The following is a 19,925-nucleotide window of genomic DNA, read 5'->3' on the forward strand; positions in this document are numbered from 1 at the left end:
ATTGTGTTGCAGAACACAGGCTGTTATTGTTAATGTTATTGTTAATCTTAGAAACTTCCATGGGTAGCTTTAAAAGGAAATATTTCAGTTTTATTTCTCACTGTGTTGTTATAGAGGACGAACCAGGGGGTGGGGTATGGAATGGTCTTTACCAAGAAAAGTCAAACCCAAAATAGTCATGTTGTGTCTAACATTACATGTTTGCTAGGTCAGAACTCAGCTTTACACTTCAAGCTCAATGGAAAGCTACTGTTGGCAGCCCAGAATTTGCAGTTAGGTGCAGCTATTGTCCCAAGAACAGTTCACAGCGTCTTTGGTGTCTGTCCAGCGAAGTACTTAGGCGTGTGCTAAACTGAAGTACGGCTGAAAGGCCCATTGACTTCCATGGAAACCCTCTCTGGCTTTACTGGTTTGGTGGAGCCAGGCCACTGCGCTAGACCCTTTGGCTGAGAAGACAGGGAAATGTAACCATGCAGCACAGGATTCTCCTCGTGTGATCTGCGTGAGGGACTGCTGTCAGTAGCAGGGCAAATCAGTCCCAGCTGGTGGTGCAAGGAGAGGGGGCTGATTGTCCCATGCTCCTTCCCTTGGGATAATCCTGTGGAGACAGTAATCTCTGGCTGGTGGATAGTGAGGATAACTGAGACTGGTGACCAGCTAAATTGCCACAGCAAGAATCAAGAGGGTTATCTGCCACAACCACAGTGTTTTCCTTCCTCTGTTATTATCACTCACTGCATCCCAGTACTACCCAAGGGAAGGTTTGTGCATCCTTTCTCTGTCATCTTTGCATATCTTTTCAGATTTAATTGCCCTGTATCTCTTCTCCTTAAAGAACCAGCAGTAATTTTAAGGAACTCTGATTGACTTGATGGTTCTCTCTGTGACAGCTCATCCTGAAATTAGAGGTGTTTAACTTTGTGTGCTTTGTGTCTTGCTTTGTAGGTATGATTCTTTCACGGATTCTTCGAGAAATGAAATGAAGAGGAAATTTGCACTAACTATGGAATTTGTAGAAGAGTACTTGAAAGAAGTTGTAAACCAGCCCTTTCCTTTCGGAGACAAAGAGAAAAATAAGCTTACATTTGAGGTACTCCTTAGCTGTCTGTGTCCTAACTTCTGTTATTACAGAAAATAAAGTTGCTGCCAAACAGTTATACTGTGTGTTCCTCCTCCTGAGATGGTTGCATTTCAGTGTCAGGAGAAGGGACGTGTGTACAGGTGAATGGCCATGTGCTCTTTTTCTCTTCATTAATGAATTAGTGTGTGGCTTTTTTTCAGTGTAAGAAAGTGCTCTTCTCTATATAAAATATGACACTGACAGAATTATTCTGTATAACCTAAACCTGTCTTTTAGCTGTTGTTTGCAATTCCTGCCAGAAACGTTAGAGAGGCCTAAATCTTCCAGGTTTGAGTAAAATTTAATAAAAGGCTCCTTAGAGCTTCTGGAGTTTCTTTCTCTATCCTGCTTCAGGATCTTTGTCATTCCTGCCTCTGGTCACCTGGAATTGCCTCCATTCAGCTTACCTGACCCTATTCCCTTACTGTTCTTTTAAATTCCATCTCCTCTGCAGTTGCCGACTCTTTGAACAATATCCTGGAGTCTTTCTTCCCCATCTTATTTATTTTCCAAGATTTATTTTCTCAGATGCAATTGTATCCCTTCAACCTTGCTGAAACCTCATGTTGTTTTTGCTTTCTGCTTTAATTTGACTGAGCAATTGTTTTGTCTAAGTCTGAAAAACATTTGATGTCACTGGCTGTGATCCAAAGCCCATTTAAATCAGTGGAAGGACTTGTAGTGAATTGAATGCCATCCAGATCTGAATCTGTGAAAGCTGCCATCTGAAATGCAACCATACTGATGTATACTGCACAGCTGAATACCACAAAGATTGATGGTGTTTTCATTTTCTTTTTTTTTTATAGGTGGTGCATCTGGCTCGAAATCTCATATACTTTGGCTTTTATAGCTTTAGTGAGCTTCTCAGACTGACCCGCACACTGCTGGCGATTCTAGACATAGTTCAAGTTCCTATGTCGTCCTACTTTGAGAGGCTGAGCAAGTTTCAGGATGGAGGTGAGAAAAGCAGCAAAGAAGTTTATTGCATTGTACAGTTAATAATGTCGTTGATCTTTTGTACTGCGACTTAAAACTGGGTTGAAAAGTGAGCTCAGCACTTCACCAGGTGCTGAAGCTCAACAGTTCAGTTTTCCTGTGCCTATAGAAGGGAGCTGTGGCCATCATGTGAGCTGGGTCACTGGCTGATGGCAAATTCCACCTCAGTGTATGGGTGGTGGGAGTATTGCTATGCTGTCAGCTAGTCCACATCACAGAAAAGCATGAATCAGGAGCTGTGTGGTTTGAAACAAAGTTACTTTCAATTTTCTTTGGTATTTCTCTGTAAATTCCATTTTCATTTCGTTTTCATGAGTCTTCCTGATCTTCCTTTTGCTCAGTCACTCCTGCAGCCCCACAGAGCTCCTGTATGTCCTGCATGAACGTGCTGTCCTTCACAGCTTGTCTTCCTATTTGATGTTCACATTCTCTGGAGAAGTAGAGACTGTCATTGCCTGCTCTGTCGTCTCTGATCCGAGACATCCTGCACTTGGTTCGCTTAATGTTTCCTCCATCTCTATCGCTATGGTTTACTGAAATCCCCTCCAAGTCTTTCCTGCAGTGCTGTGCACACTAGCAGTGCTGTAGCTCTCTGCAGCCTCTCCACTGCACTAGACAAGGACTATACGTTCAGATGCCCTGAATTTTGTTTTCCTTTTTTCCCCTGAAATACTGTGTTGCAGACTCTCTTCTAAAACTTTTCTAGATCAGTTGGATTCCGGATGAAGTCTTAGCAAAGCTGGATGAGCGTTTTTCATATGTATTCCTCCTGTTTTTTTCCACTTTCATCAAAAATGGCACTAAGCAAAGTTGTTGAGTTTTTTGTTTGTTTGTTTCTTTGATTAGCCTCATCCTTTATACAGATCCGTAGCATTTTTGTTCCAACTATGTTGGCCATAGTTGTTTCCGTGGACACTCATCCTGTAAACACTTTGGTTGAAATGTGTCCTGAGTGCACAAGTTACCTGGGTCTGTGCAGGGTGGGTCCCAGTTCTGGTGGAGGTTTGACAGTTCACTGATGTTCTTTTGGATATGACCTGTTTTCTTTTCCCCCTTCTCCGGCCGGCTATATGTCTGGCTACTGTGCCCAGACAGGTCGCCATTCCTACTTCCTTCTCTGGAGGTACATGAATACCTGCCCTTGGACAGCATTAGGCTGTGCAGATGTGTGTATTGAAGGGAGGTGTATTTCAGAAGTATTTTTTTTTCTACCATTTGTTCAATATTCTTGAGCAACTGGCTCACAGAATCTTATTTTTGATGCATGTATCAGCATATCGGTCAAGCAGGAGAGTACTTTCCAATAAAAACAGAGAAACAATCAGCATTACCTTTAGCAGCAGATTAAGATGAGAAAAGGAGTTGAAGAAGAAAACACGAGGTATTGTAGTGGCTGACATTCTGGAGACTGCTGCTGTAGCTACTGTTTGTGACTACTGCATAGCTTGGCCTCATGTGGAAGTCTGCAGGAGGGGCACAAATCAGATCATGGGAAGAGGATTTTGGCTGGTATAAGTTGTGGCAGTTCTATGAACTGTGAGAGCTCAAGCCAGCTGAGTATTTGGCTCCATTATGTTTGGTTTTGTTTTTCCCTCCCTTCTGGCTCTTTTTTAAGGTACATGCGTAACACACATTTAAAACATATGAGCGTTTTCAGTCTTCGTTGTGTTTGCAAGCAGAACTTGAATTTGAGTTTGTATTTTTGAAACCTGGAATCATAAAGTCACCAACTTGACTCTTGTGCAAGATGGACACTTGTCTCAAGTGTTGTGGTGCTATATCTTAAGAAGTCCTACCTAGATGCTGCTGAGATGGACCACAGGAGCTGTGGGATAACTCTGGTGTAGGCACAAAGACATTCAGATTCATCCACCTTGTTCCTGGCCCCTTGTGAGGAACTCTTAAGATTTCTATTCATTGTTATCTGCTATTCATCTTGCTGGAAGACACTAATGACTAACTGAACAACATGAGCATGTTGTTCAGTGATACTCTTGTAGTTTTTGACCTTCTGGGGGAAGCTGAGAAACCATGGGTCTGATTCTGCACTGCTTTGGATCTTTTAGCTTAACCCAAATAAGATGGATCCAAAATGCACTAGTGTGCTGTATGGATCTTGAGGAGTGAGTAAGCCAACAGAAATCTTATTTTCAGGAATCTGATCAAGACCCCACCTTACTTTGAGAGCCAATATAGTTCACCAGGCTTAGGCTGTAGGTTTGATTTGTGTTTTTCAGGTCTTAGATACTTTCTTCAAAGTTTCCCCTCTCCCTTTTACACAGATATCCTGTCTGTAATAAAACTGTGTAGTTGAGAGTAGGACTGGTTAGTCCAAAGCTTGTGATATTCCTTTTGGTATTACTTTGAACAGAGAATGTTACAGGTAAGGGTCCTTCCAACACACCTTTGCTGTAGGGCTGTGCAGGTTTGCACAGCTGCTCTCCTAATTTTATAACTCTCTGAGTTATAAAATTCAATCACACATTGATCTTAATCCCCAACTCCCCCTCCCTAAAAGTTTGAATTAATGAATATTTCTTACATAATTGTGAGATAATATCTCTTTATTTTGTGTGTATGCTATGTATATGTGGAAGTCAGTCATTAGTTTTGTAGATTATCAAAAGTTTTGTTTAATCCATCTAGTTAGTATTCACAAATGTCTAGGCATCAGCATTAAAGCAGTAAGAACATGTATTTTATACTTAAAGCTTTGGGCTTTGGAGTGTATCTCTAAAATCCAGTTTTGACAAACATTAGAAAGCCAGCCATGACACCCGGGACTGATGATTTAACGGTCTAAATAAATGTGTTTAAATTTAATCAAACATCAGGGGTCTGATCCTGTGGCTCTAATGTAGCAAACTGCTACAGTACTAGCTTGGGCTTCTGTATATTTTAATTTTAATCACCATCTTACTGTAAACTTACATCGCTTAGTATTAAATGGATGCTTAACAGCTGTATTTTGACAATTCAGAAATGCAGTTATTTGCAGGTTTTAGGACAAGTGATATGACCAAATGGAAAAATCATGTAACTCCTGATCTGCAGCTCTTAAGTAGATCTAAGGTGACAACTCTATAGAAATGAAAATTTCTGAGTAAAATGTATTTAATTTTGCATCATAGCTCTTAGATTTTAATCTTGTGAAAACGTACAGGTTTCTGTGGGAGACTTGGTGCCATAGGAATTTGGGGGCCAAGAGGGTGTCCTTCATGGGGATACCATTACCTCAATTTTTTCCAGGGCACCAGCAGCTTCCCTGTCTGATGACTGTGAGGGAACTTGTGTGGATCTGGTGAGATCTCATCTTCTCTTTCCTGAGGGCAGGAAGAGTGAATTGCTCTTAGCTGCGAGAAGCCACCTGAGCATCGAAACCGTGAAGTTTATAGCAGTCTGAAGTCGTCTTCCCTGATTAGTATTGATTTATTCCTTAAACAGACCCACTTATTTCAGTCAAGCTACTTGCTAAGTCAGGAAGTATATAGCACAAGTGGTGAACTGCTGAAGCAAATCTGCCTTTAAGATGGGCTGTATAGGAATACAGAATAGAAACTCTGGACTTAGTAGAAGCTGCATGAAGACTTCGTTAACCTTTCCCCCCAAGATGTCCTTTTCCATCCTCCACTTAAATTTTGACTCGCACTGATGGCTGAGTCCTTCATATTGTATGCAAGTTTCTCTGTACTGGTTCTGCAGAGATTCTGAAAAGATCCTTACACTGTTGTTCATTATGCCTTACATTCTTTGGAAAGCTTGATTTTAATGTCCCCATCAGTTACTTTAACAAGAATTAAATCAGTCTGCATACAGTTTTCAGGTGTGACCTTATTTGATGAGGCCAAATCAGAAAAAAAAAAATGATGGAGACACTTGTGGGATTGGATACCAAAAAAGGGGAAAGAGGTGTGTGTTTGAGAAGATTCTTACTGTTGCTAGATTGCATCAAAAAATGAATTGACTTGAAAACATTGCAGCCAACTTCTTTTCCAATCAGAGTATCATAGCTTTGAATCATTTTGGAGGTTATTGGAACGTTTTCCTCTTTTCTTTAAATTCTAAGAAATAAGGGGTTTATAGAATATGCTGCCTTTATCTTAAGATTTTCTGCTAAGGTGAGGACTTCAATGGCTAGTACTGTAATTCTGGCACCTTTCATGAGTGTTATAATCTCTTATGTTTTAGTTAAGAAGTAAAGTCATTGCTTTCCTAATATGTGCACCCTGTTGTATCATTCCAGAGTCAGGAGCCGGTCTGCCTTGTCCAGTGCTGGTTATTTGTTCTCTGTGAATTAAAATGTATATCTTTCTCTCAGGGCGATCGACGGATCTTTGAGATAACTGATTTTAGTCAAATCATGCAGCTACAGCTCATGTCAGGTCTGAAAGATGAAATGACGTGGTAGTATTAGCAGGCAGGCTACTCATTTGCCATGCAGCTCAGTGCTATTTAGTTAACATTATGTTTGGGAATGATAATAATGGCATGCAAGGAAATAGGTTCTTGAATTTCAGCTGTGTGTGTGTTTTGGGATGCTGTTCACTGTGCTGGGCACTAATTTGAAAAAGCGCTTGATAGGACAGACCTGCTTCTTCATACTAACTCTTTGTCTTTAGTTGGTAGCATATTCTTCCTGAACTAAGAATAAAGGGAGTAAAGGGTAAAGATTTGTCCATAGGTGTCCCAAGATCTTGGAATGCTTCTTCAAGAGGTGTCAGGACTAGCTGGACTGCTATGTTGCGTTGCAGCCTTTGCCTCTTGCTCATAGTGTTCCCAAAGGATTTGACCTTACAGGATTCGGAACAGGGAAGCTCTCCCCAGGCACCTCTCCTTCTTGAGGACTTCAGCCCTGGAATGCCACGATTTCTTTGCAAAGGAGAACTTGCATACCAGTGTGGCAGGGAATCCTGCCTTTTCTATTTCCCCAGTGGTTCCACTGTGACCGAGGAAGACCAGAGTTTGTCCAGGACTATTACAAAGCATGTTACTGTTTCTCAGTGATGCATCCGTCTCTATTAGCTGCCCTTTTGTGTAGTTAACAATTTGAAATATCTTTTGAGGCACCTTGGATTAGCACAGCTGATGAGGCTGTGGCTGCTTGGCAGACTGGAGCAATACTTCATGCCAGCAGTTTACAGAACCATAGGATTATGAGAAAAAAAAAAAAAGTTTAGCTCTTAGGAAAGTTGACTACGTTGATCAGATGTCTGTAGTGAAGCAACTGCCTTTCATTGTGGAATATTATCAGACCAAAGGCGGGGTCAGTGTGATTCACAGTTTAATTTTCTGGCGTGGCCTATTTCTCTTTTCTGATTATTCTTTGCCTCATCATTTAGCTTGTGCATTTATGTGATTCAGAGACCTTTGCCCTTCTGGGGATAGATACCTGTTTTGAAGACCTGTCTCAACTAAAATGCTTGATTCCCATGATCTTTTATTCCTCCAAGACAGTGCATTTCTTCCATCCTTTCCTTCTCTAATGTCCATGGTAGAAAAGCTATATTTTTGACAATAGAAACTGCAAAATGTCTGGAAGAGGTGGGCTTTTTGTGGAGCTTCATTAGAGAGTTTGCGTGCAATAATGTGAGGGTAGTCGTGGCCACATTTATTCAGAAGGTGGTGACAAAATAATGTGCATTGTATGTTGTTGCTTTCAAAATAATTTTGAAATTATTATTATTATTGCTTATCATTAGTTCTGAGAGTTGTATAAAATATAGAAGTGGACTCACCTTCTGCCCTTAATGTCATGTTTTCTCTGAGGCTTACCAGAGGTCAGCTAGTTATTGAGGAGTGAAGAATGGTTTAACGAAGAAATAAAGTGTGGTTCTCATCCTGTTTATGGTACATTCTGGAGTCCTTATGAACACATTCTGTGGGAAACCTGTAAAAATTAATACCTCTTCCACAAAGAGAGCTATAAGGCTTTATGCTCCTGGCAATAATATATAGCTCTAAAGGGCTTGAAATAAAATGTGTTCCTTTAGGTATTGAAGTGTTGTTATTATATATCTTATAAATGGCTATAACTTTTCATGCAGAGAAATTAAGTTGCATGAAGCAAGGTAGACAAATCAACAAACACAAAGAAATGTAAAATTAAACCTGCCATGGGGCTTTTAATTTAGTTCTTGGTAACTTGGCATTGCTGCATGTATGGCTGTCTGCCAGAGGGTCCCCAAGGATCGGCCAGTGTTGCATGCTTTAAGATAGCACTGAATAAATAAATTTTTAAAAAGCATACACTGGAGCAGTATTAGAGGTCTCTATTAAATCCACACAACCAAGGGCATTTGGAGTTGCTTGGAAGGCAACTTGGTGGCATGCTGTCTTAAAATGTAGTTGAAGGCCAACTTTGAGGAATGGCTTGAGACAAAGTAATCTTTTGCTGACTTTTGGTGAAGATTTTGGACTCTCGGCCACTTTCCAGATGTCTTTTAATGCAGCAGTGAACTTGGGAGCTATCCTGAAGCTTCTCAAGAGCCCTAACAAAATTCATTTTTATCACAGCAAGCGTCAGGGATGCATAAAGTCAGTTTTCCATGGGAAAAGTTTGGTGTGAAGTGTGAAGAGGTGTGAGGAGATGAAATGAGGGGGAAAAAGGTGTTAGGATTCATTGTGTACTGGGATTCAGCAGGTGAATGAAAACGATTGATGAAGACTGGTAAAGCTCTGGGACTTCTTCAGACTGTGGAAGAAGAAGGAGTCTGAAAGGCTTTGGTAAAAGGAGCTGCTATGGGAGAAAGGGGCTAAGTATGCTGCTCTCTAAGCAAACAGGAGCAGACACGTGGTAGAGGACCCTGGGTGGTGGTGTGAGCTAGTGGGCTTCAGGCAGTGGCTTCAAGAGGCCCTTCTGATGCTCTTGCCATCCCTCTCTTTCCTCCTCAGCAGCTCTGGAGGAAAGGGAGGTGGACTGGAGGGAAGACCAGCCCCTTTCATATCATGGCAAAAGGCTTGACTGAGCTTTGAGCCACCTCCGAATGAGTCACATCTATGAGGCAGAGGAGATGGAGGTTTTATGGAGGAGTGATGGTGGCAGCAGCTGAGGCAGAGAACAGAGTGTTGAGGTGGTGCTGCTCTCTCACTAGCTGAGGTGCTACCTACAGGGGGACATGGGGAGTTGCTTGGAATTCTTGAAGTCCTGAAGAGGATTTTGGGAAGCGGGAGGAGGTTCATGCTTCACAGGAGTGGAACAAGAAAACTTGTAGTTAAATAGTTTGTGCAGCTGCCGGTGCATCACACAGATGGAAGTGATACTGTCCCATACCTTGGGATTCAGACTGCAGTTGGGCATTAGCCAAAGCCTGCCCTTGGGAATGAAGGGGGAAGCGGGAGGAGCTGAAGGTGGGCCATCTGCTGGCTTTGTAAAGCAAAGATGGCCTTCAGAGACTGCTGTGTCTTTGGGGATCTTTGGTAAATCCAGTAGGAACATTTTGTTCTTGAAGTGGATAATCCAAGTTCAGAAGAGAAGTAGTTTCAAAGAGGTATGTAAAAACCATGTGAGGTCATGGGGCATCTTATTATTCCTTGCAGTCCTTCAGCCTCAGCGTTTGTTTGCTTAAGGGATAAAGGGCTTTTGCAGCAGCACGTGCTGTTTGGTTTGTGTCCTGCTATGAGGGAAGCAGAGTGTTTCCTAGGAGGTATGTGCAGAAGGTTGAAGCGTTAGGTCATTCAGCAGCCATAGCCAAAGAACGGTCAAGTTCTGTGAGATCAGAGAGCTGTTTCTGTAACTTAAAACTTATTTTCATATCTGGTAGTCTGCTGCTTTTGTGTGAGAAATGCCACATTTCTGCTAAACCTGTGATTTGTCTTCTTCCTCCGCCTTTCTTAACAACATGTTAAGTTTTTATGGACAGGTTAACGATGAGCTGTTGGAGCAGCGGGCCCATGTATGTTTAGCTGGTCATTAAGTGCCAGGTTTCTGGAACCCCTCACATGTCTCTGCTGTGCGATTAATCAATCTTGAAAATTGTGTCAATCAAATTGTGTCAGTCTTTGAGGCTTTGAGTGTTGTTTCTTTGCACTTACCATAGCGTGGTCACCCTCACAGTTTGTGAAATACCTAAAACTCTAAATACTTGTCTTGTAAGAAGTGAAGGCCATTGCGCAGCCATTGGCAAGAGCCATTTGAAGCAAAGGCAAGAATTGCCAGCTGCCTGTGGCAGTTGTTTTTCTTCCCAAGGATGGTGTTTTGTCACTTAGCATCCGTACTGCGTTACCCAGCAGACTGTTGTTTACTTTTATATTCTGCTTTTAGATTTTTTGAAACCAGTAAATGACTTATCAAGAAAGTATGTTTATGTAGGAAATGAAGTGTCAAATTATCCACTGTGTCGATTACTTGGGTGGTTGTTATGGTTTTTTTTTTCCTTTCCATAATTGACTCCTCTGGAAAATCTTTCTCCTCAGAGAGGCTGCTGTGCTGTCAATCGTGCCAAATAGTATGAGATTATGTGCTACAGTTTTGTGACAGAAACTGATATTCATTAGGAAGTTGTGATCACTGTAATAAAACGTAATGAAAAGGAGATGCCTAGTTGTCTTTCCAAAACATGACAAGCATTCTCTTCTTCCCTCTTACTTTAGTGACTGTCAATCTGCAGATCCTTTAAACTACCATCAGTGCCTACAGCAATTGCACTGTTTTCACTGGCTAACTTTATGAGAACCATATGTTCAGCAGGAGGCCTCTCCCTCTGTCTGTAACAAGGTGGCCCGGGAATGCAATGTCTGATTGGTACCACCACCTCATCGATGTTCTTGGCACCTGACTTTCCTTGGCAGGCGGAAGAGCAGAGAAGGAGAAATCAGGGAGAGGGAGAGAAAACTGGGAAAATAAAAGAGCAATGGAGGTAGCCCTGAACTCTTTTTCTCTCTTAAACGGGAATAACGGCTTTCAGCATTTTTGCAGTGGTTTGTTGATGAAAGATCTGCTTGGTGGCACATGCCAGCGCCTTGTAACATCACAGTGTCTGTTCCCGACCTGCCACAGCTCTCAGCTGCATTAAAGTATTATTTCCCTGATCTCAAAGAGGACAGTCAGTGTGAGAGGTGTGAGGTAAGGCTGGCAATACCGAATTAAGGTACCCCTCAAAGTTCTCCTCACTTCGTATCTAACGTAAAGGTCACACACAAGTACCCTGAGTTCACATCTGCTTACCGCCTCTCTCGCTTTAATGTGTAACTGTAGCTGAGGCAGGAAGTTAATTTTTCCCTGTGCATTTGTATTCAGGGAACTGTTCTGGAAATCAGAGCCCTGTTGATTTAGTTGCTGCGTGCATACACGCTAAGAACTGAAATCTCTCTGACTGAGCTGGCCCGGGTTGCCTTGCATTGTTGTGGGCTTAGCTGACATGCAGTCAGTTACTTGCTAAGCCACAATAAGCTTGCTGCATGTTTTGCTTTTGAGACTCCTACCCTTGCCTGCTGAGGTAACTGTGTTATAGCCAAAGAGGACACAAAAGCAAGGCAAGGTGAAGTAACGCGCCGTCAAAATAACCCTTTCCTGGCCTTTTTGACTGGCACATTGAAATTCATGCCTAATTAGATCTAGATTCCCATGCAGGAGGGCAAAACTGAGTGACATGAACGCTATTCTCCTGGGAAGGGATTTCTTTGAAGAGAAGCTTCTCCCCTTTCTTCATGTAGAGATTGTTCCTTATGACTTCTCTCAAAGAGCAGCATACTTTCTCTCAGGGTTTAGATCCAGTCTAGCTATCGTGCATGCATGTGCTGGTGGACTGCAGTCTGTTCCTAAGAGATGCCTATGTCTTACCATCACCCCACAAAACATAGCTATTGAAATACCTTTTCTGAAAAATATGTTGAATTCTTCCAGTTGTCATATTATTTTTACTCTGTGTGAATGTTCCCCTCAAGCCTGCTCTGAGTTAATTAAAAAAAGAGTAATTGTCAGTATTGCTCAATTTAAGAAGCTGTCCAAGATGGGTTTACCCATTACACCGTATCTTACTGTGTTATTGACAAAAATAAAACTGTATTGAATTACCACCCACATCAGCTACAAATACTAAAATGGATTAAGCAGATTTTTCCTTCACTAAAATCCTTTCCTCCGTATTAATGAAATGCGATTGGAAATGACAGTTGTAATAAGAAACACCTTATGCCTCCTTAGCTTTTCTGCCTCTGGCTGTTTTGATCAGTCACACGAAGGCCAATAGTCAAGGGAGGTTGTGGATAGAGGCTTTATCTTTATTACAGCCTCCGTTGGGAGCCTGCTTTACAGCTTCAGTTCACTGGGCTGGACTGTCTTCCACCACGCATGTTCTGGGGGATAGGAGCCAGCAGCCATCCCGCTGGGCAAAATCCCAGCCTTCTTTCCCCAAGGACATGGGCTTTACCCAAGGTGCTAAGTAGGGAGCAGTGAGTACTCTCTACCCTAGCAAGAGAGGGAGACCAGGGCTGTAGTGAGAATGAGTAAATCTGATGATTCTTGCTTGGGGCAGTACAGTTGCATACTGCTCTTAAGCAGGGCTAGTGACAGGATGAATATCTACAGCAATTGTATATGTTACCCATAGGGTTTTTTGTGTTGGTGAGGTTTGTGCGATCGCTTGTCAAGAAATGTGCAAAAAGAAGCTGCAGCTTTTTTTTTTTTTTTTTTCCTAGTTCTACACTGAATGGGCTCCAGTTCTTAGGGGGTGGGCAGGAGCCTTTATAGATAAAGCAAAAGTCTTCAGACTCATTTGGGACAAACTGGAGTCTTATCTATATCTCGGGAAGAACATCTTTTGCTCTCTTAGAATTAAGCAGCTTAATTCTCTCCTGGAAACTCCATTGAATCAAATTTCAATTTTTTTATAAAGAATTCCTGACCTTCCCAAGTAGCCGTGCTTCTGATTATGTTCACCTCTGTACAACTGTGGTGAAAGGGATTTTGAAATCTCTGTTGCTAGTCAGAGGCTGATAACCTCCTGACTGAGACTTAAAGCAGACTTAAATGCAGCAAAGCAGCTGTACAGCCTTGAAGACTTCTGCTGTGGCCCTGTGAATGTTCTCCTCAGTCAGCATTAGGGACAGGATGATACGAATGGAATGATTTGCTTCACAGCTTGGAGATAAAGGAGATGAAAAGAATTAGTTTAATAGGAAACATATAAGGAAACACTAAACACTTAGCGATGTAGCTTTACACTGGTTTAAAAAGTGGTGGTCAAAGCAAATAAGCATTGTCTAGCACATTGGGATAGAGGAGCAAGAGACAGAGAAAGAAGTGATACTATTCTCCAGTTGTTTTACTTGACTTAAAATGTAAATGCACAGTTCTCAATTTGCACTGAGGAGGACATTTGGAATGACTTTCATTTGCTTTATGCTGGCTGGTGTAGGCTGGTAGGAGAACTTTCTGTCAGCCTGATGTGAGGATTTAGACCTTAGTCTGACTTGTAGCTTTTTCCCTCTAACACCATGCAAAGTGAGAAACACATTTTTTTAAAGCAGAGACTTTTTAAGTATCATTTTCAAAAGACCAGTAGCACACCAGACTGGATGGCAAACGGGACCTTGAGCATGACACTAGTCTGCCTCATTCACTTTAGGAAAGCAAATTCTTTGTGTGTTTTCCTTTTAAACTTGGGGTTAAAGGCATCCTCCTTCCCTGCACTGCACTTGAACTCTGTAGATTGAAGAAAGAAGGGCATAAGAGGAGGCTATCGCTAGTGAAATAGAGTATGGCTTGGACCTTTTTTGCAGATTATTATCTAGGAAGAGGGTCTCTGCAATGCAAATAGAACTTGTCTGTTGAGTGGTGATTAAAGTGTATAAAAGACATTCAAGAACTCCTCAGGGTTACCTCAGCAAAGCTACATCTCCTTTCTTTTGTTTGCTTTTGGTATAGTCTAGCTCTTGCCATTGTCTCTGTTAAAAGATGCTATCATTCTCTTCCTTTGCCTCATTAGTTCAGATCTGTGCTTCACAAGAAAGAAAATTAATTCACATAGGTAGCAATCATGATATTCGCACTCTTCTCCCCACCTTTGCAGGGAGAGAGCTGTTGGTTCAGAGAGATGTTTTTCACAGCAAAAGTTGTTGTAGAGAAAGAGCAGTTTGCGAAACTGGCATCAATGGAGACAGGAGAGTGCTACAGCTAGGTTCCCCCCTGCCACAGGTACAGATTAAGAAAGGAGATGTGATTCCGGAGATCACTGTGTCTTTGAGGACAGCCTTCAAAGCCTGATGTTCTCCAGGGATTTTTTCGGAAAGGGGGAGGATTTTATAAATTGGAGTGAGTGGCCGTCTCTCAGGGTTTCCCAAAGCATCAAAATCCAACCTTCCAAACACAGACATATAGATACATGAAAGCACACATGCTGAGGTAAACGTGTACACACTTGCCAACTGTCCAAGTAGTCTCTATGTTAGGATTATTTTGTCTACCATGAGTTTTGCCAGCCCACTGCTGCTGACCTGCTTCCCACTGTGTTTCCTGTGCAGGCACAGGAACACGCACAGCCAGCAGCAGCTCCAGGCTTTGCTAGGATTCTTCTGTCCTGTTCATTACTCTTTGTCCATCATCTAGATGGGCAGAGGTTCTGCAGATCATAGAAAAAGCATCACTCTTTCTTCAGTTAGTTGTGTGGATTTGCTTGGGTTTGTGGCCTGCCATTCGGCTCATATAGAGAGATTAATCAGACTTTCAAGGCCTCAAATCTTTACTCTTTCTTTGCGTGACATACAGGATGCTTTTATAACCTCCTACCAGCTTCTGCAGCGCCAAATTCATCCCCACTGTTAAACACCTGCTTTAGGACAAGTCATCATGGAGAAAACATTGAGGGGACTAGGCGTGGAAAATGAGCTCTTCCCTTGTCCCTGAAAAGCAAGATCATAGATCGCAGAAAGGAGGGTATAAGCTAAATATCAAGAAATGTTTAAGAGTGATTGAGGCAGTGAAGTGCTTGAATTGATTGCCTATAGATGCTGTACGATGTGAGATATGTATCAGTAGATATTTTTAAAACAATTTAAATGTCTTTTAGAAATGATTTTAGATATAGTTAATATGCCTTCAGACTAGGAGATAGATTATGTAAACTCCAAAAAATCCTTTCACTTTATTTATTCCTTTGTTTATTTCAATTACATGAACATGGCAGAGCTGTGAAAAGCCATTGCCGTCTTTTCCGTCTCTTGACCTGTAAACAGATCTCATGGAAAATCAATGTGGAAAATTGTTCCCAAACCATTGGGTGATTCGAGTGAATTCCTTCTCCAAAATCTTGAGTAGTAATTGATTATTTAATTTTCAGTGTACCTATTAAGATTGTGTGGGAGTTGGTATGTAGATGTATAAGTGATATAGAGCTTTTCAGGTGAGCTTTATGTATGTATTTGTATATGTGTATGTATTTGTTTAATGCACAGGAAATAATGTTATGAGGACAATCCATGGTGTCGGAGAGATGATGACCCAAATGGTGCTGAGCAGAGGATCTATATTTCCTATCAGTGCCCCTGACGTACAGCCAAGCATCCACCCCAGCAAGCAACCCAGCCCCTCAGAGAGCGAAGATGTGATCGTAATGGATACAAAATTGAAAATCATTGAGATTTTGCAGGTAATAATAATTGATGGTGTATTGCGTGTCAGTCAATTCACATATTTTAGCTGACTCACATAGCGTCAGGCTCTATCACCTGTGTTCTTACTCTGCTGTTCACTGGAAAAATAACTTTGCTGTAAGGAAGATGTTCCTCTGATTGTATGAGATGCAGCTCTGGTCCTGCCATACTGTTGCACCTAAAAGGAAATAAATGGTGCAGAGACTCTGTCACTATGACTTGAGAGAAGGCAGGACTTGTCCTTTAGTCTACCTCACTAGTGTCTCCAGTCTCCTTCATTTTACATTGGAGTAGCTTATTTGGCTGTAGGATTTGACTCTTTCCTGACAGTAGTTTGATGAAGGGCAGAATGGGGCCTATATCCATCAAAATCATGCAAGGTTAATAGTTTTGGAAGTCTTTTTCCAGACTTCCACTGTTAGATTCAGAACAGTCTGTGGGCTGCTGTGATTTTCTCCCCGCTGAACTGCAAGGTATATGACACTAGCCTGCCTCCAGAGAGAAAATTGTCATTTTGTGCTATTAGTTATTTAAGTGGTACAATTTGTTCTGCAATACTCATGCACTGAAATAATTTTTCACTGTTTTCTATAAATTCTGGTGATCATTGTCACTTCTCAAGGATTCTGTTTATTCTGAATATTTATAAATGATTTAATTTCCTTAATTACTCATGATCTGAAAGACTATCAAGTGGTAGGTTACTCTTAATACCCAAACTTTTGTTCAACAACTGGCTTGTATTGAATCTTTACTATATAATTGCTTATACAATGATCATTCCGGGATTCCAGCCTCTTCTTGTGCATTCCCTACCTGCTCACAGGAAGGAGAGTCATATTTTTTCTCATCCTTTCCTCTTTCACAGCATGTCTAGGGATTGGAGAAGACTTAATCAGGGGCTACTTAATTTGCGGTTTATTAGTTATGGCTCTGTCACATGATCAAACTGCTGCAGATTAGCAAATTGTCCTGTGCTGAGTGAGCCACAGTAAATGTGCATACATGGGTCTTTAATTCACAAGCAATGAAAAGTAATTGATTTGTTTAATTTTCAGTGAAGAGGGTTAATTTAAATCAAGTTACCTGTCATTATTGTGCTATTATCCTGAAAAGTAAGTAGGCATATTGTAGATTTATTGTATTGTCATTCATAATTAGCAGAGTGGTGATTAACTGTTCTATTTTATAAATATTTCAGTTTATATTATTTGCATTCTCAGTATATCCTCTTACTTTAAGCAAAGGCATTTCTTACGTAGCAATTTCCATTCTGTCATCAACCAGAATTAAAACAGATGTCTTGATAGACTCAGTTGATTGCATGTGAACATGGCAAATTTATATTTTTAAATATCTTACTTGTACAAATACGGGATAAATTGGTCATGGAACTAAAACAAACCTTTTCTTCCTTTCTCTTAGAAATTTTCAAAGAAAATATGATGATGATTAAACTGATATTTCATTCTCTTTTAGCTGGCATAATCCTAGTTACCCCAGTCAAATCCTGTTACAATACCCTGGGTCTGGGAAGCCTGTATGATTTTAGTTAGAGATCAAACAAACAAGTTGCCACCATTTGCGAAATCCTGGCCTGTCAGCTGAGTCGTGGTAACTTAACATAAGCCCTTGCATCCCCACTGAATGTGAAATAAGGTGAATTATCTTAAGCCTCTTCCACTGTGCGTTTACAATTAGTGTGGGCCAGGAGTGTGTGCATGGGCAAACCCTGACACTCAGCTGATGGGCACGCACTTGTTAAAGTGCAAAATGTAATTATGTGCCTGTCCTTGTATTGGTGCAGACTTCTACAGCCAAGTGACTTCCCTCGCTATTCCAAAACGAAAGCTTCAAACTGCAAAGTTTGCGTTTGGATTTTTCCTTGGTGACTTTGAGATTTCACAACTCAGGAACAGAGCACTAACAATTTTTTAATAAAATGTAGTGTTGGAAGGGAACTCTGCTACCACTACTGGCTGTGTTAAGGCCAAACTGTTTTTTGCCCCCAGATAGCGATATTGTCCTCTCAACCATGTTCCCCTGCATATCTTAATGAGGCGTTAGAAGTCCAGCTGAAACGCAAAATAATCTGTTTTAGCCTAGGTAGGGATGTCCTAGTCTGGCTTGTAGGCAGCAAGGGCAAAGCAACTTCATCCTGGAGCCCCTGGACAAATGTTAAGAAGGGAAGAAAATCGCAAAATAATTGTCTGGCAAATATTTTGGGTCATGGATGTATTTACTTAAGGTAACCTTGTATATCTGTACATTCCGCTGTGAAAAAAAGTCTCAACTTTATTTACTAAATGGGAGAAAAAAAGTCTCATTTTAAACTGCTCTGTTTTAGTTTATTCTCAGTGTTAGACTGGACTATAGAATATCCTACATGCTGTCCATCTATAAGAGAGAGTTTGGGGAAAACAACGAGAGTGTTGATAGCTCTACAACCTCCCCGCCTGACACACCAGGGATTGCCTCAGGTAACTGTTGCTATTGGAGTGCAATGTGCAATAATTCTATGTAGGCTACTGCAGTTACAGGTATTTTAGCAAGCAATAAACTCTGCTGCACCAGAAAGATGCATGTCACTTGAAGCTGAAAAGCTTGTGAAAAAATGAGGATCTTACGGATTCCTGTAAGAAAGAAATGTGCTGGCCTGCCTTCCTCTGGCTAAAACCTGATTCCTTTTTCCTGGGATGACAAATTATTTATTTTTTACAAAAAGAACTTTCCAAAACACTTCAAGGTGGTAAATGTAATGGAGAGTATACCATGTTTGGGAGTGGATGAGAACAGATTTAAGTGGTAGAGGAATGGGGTGGTTTTTCAGGGAATCTTCTTGTGCACTGGGAAGGGCTCAGAGGGCTGCAAGTTGTCCTTGTGATGACCTGCAAATTGGAGGACAGTTGTAGTTGGAGGTGCTGTGGAGGTACATTCTCATTTTGCTGTTTTGTGCGGGTCCTAGACTCCAGAAGAACTAGACTCCGGCTCTTCCTCGGTACGAGTAATACACCAATAAATAAGTAAAAAAAATGGTGTGTTCTGCTTCTTCCCTGCTGACTCTTGCAGATAGGGAATTTGGCCTAGCCAAGGAATGTAGGGTTAGGCTTTTGCTGTATAAAATATACTTTAAAAGGAACAGAGTTCCTTTGTACTGTGTGGACTAACTCATGATCATTAGCTTTTTAAACTTTGTTTTGATTGTTTTCCAGCAATTGTTCCTGACATAGATGAAATTGCGGCTCAGGCTGAAACCATGTTTGCTGGCAGGTATATTCTCTGAAGTTTTACTTCTCTACATGCATCTCTTCTATCACGTTGCTGTTTTTCATGGGCAATCTCTTTTTATTCTGTGCGTACTTTCATGCCCCTTGCTCTTTCTTTGGCTACTTTTTTATTGCATAACCTATACACAGCCAGAAAAGTGACATCTTCCATTGAATACCAGAGATTAGATGTGTGGTACCAGCACCACCAACTGTAGACCTGGTTTTCAAACAAATGAAGAGCCCAGTGGGTGATGGGACTAGAAATGATCACCCTTTTGATCACTTTTGCTTGTATGTTTCTGGTATGTTTCAAAAGGCAAATGGGGCATGTTGTACTTGTATATTGGCCTAAAACACACTAGGCATCTATTTCTCTCTATAATGCCTCACATGGGTGCTTTTAAAGAAAGATTTTTTCTGGTGTACCTAATGGCTGTAGTCACAAACTTCCTGGACCAGTAAGTTGCTGGGGGCCCTCAGTGTTTCTCATGGATGACATGAACCTTTATCATTACCTCCTGTATTTAAAACTATTATAAAAGTTATGTCGACAGCTTTCTGTTTCGTATGACTCTGCAAGTAACTTTGGACCACTTGCCATGATCCACTGGACCACCAGAGGCCTGTAGATGGCAAGTTATGCTTGCAGAGCTTTGCAGAGCTTTTGCAGTGCTTTCAAATGTGCTGTGAACAAAAAAAAAAAGAAAAGAAAAAAACGACTCTGAAACAATCTACACTGGAGAGTTATTACCAGTATGACTATATTGGTTTAATTTTACTGGTATAATCATACCAGTAAAAATGATTCCCACTGAGAGAAGGCTTAGACTTTAAAGTGTTCCTGGAGTAAGGGAGAAAGATTTGCAAGATGGGTGTTCTGATCCTTCCTGCCTGGTCCCTTATGTGTTCCCTTTTTTCTTTGGCAAGAGCGGTGCCTCCAGCCCTCTCCC

At 41.2% G+C, this 19,925-nt stretch overlaps 1 protein-coding gene across 1 annotated transcript in view; it reads left to right on the top strand.

Moving 5' to 3' along the window:
- Positions 1-19,925, top strand: part of ITPR2 (inositol 1,4,5-trisphosphate receptor type 2) — a 237,065-nt gene that overhangs the window by 77,479 nt on the left and 139,661 nt on the right. Inside the window, exons 20-24 of the mRNA XM_088528402.1 lie at positions 946-1,090; positions 1,930-2,080; positions 15,509-15,702; positions 18,054-18,186; positions 18,919-18,976. Coding sequence (XP_088384528.1) covers positions 946-1,090; positions 1,930-2,080; positions 15,509-15,702; positions 18,054-18,186; positions 18,919-18,976 — 681 coding nt within the window. The remainder of the gene's footprint in view (positions 1-945; positions 1,091-1,929; positions 2,081-15,508; positions 15,703-18,053; positions 18,187-18,918; positions 18,977-19,925) is intronic.

The sequence above is a fragment of the Tinamus guttatus genome, unplaced genomic scaffold (genome assembly GCF_059628265.1).
Source record: "Tinamus guttatus ecotype Peru unplaced genomic scaffold, ASM5962826v1 Tinamus_guttatus_pri_ptg000308l, whole genome shotgun sequence".
NCBI lineage: Eukaryota > Metazoa > Chordata > Aves > Tinamiformes > Tinamidae > Tinamus > Tinamus guttatus.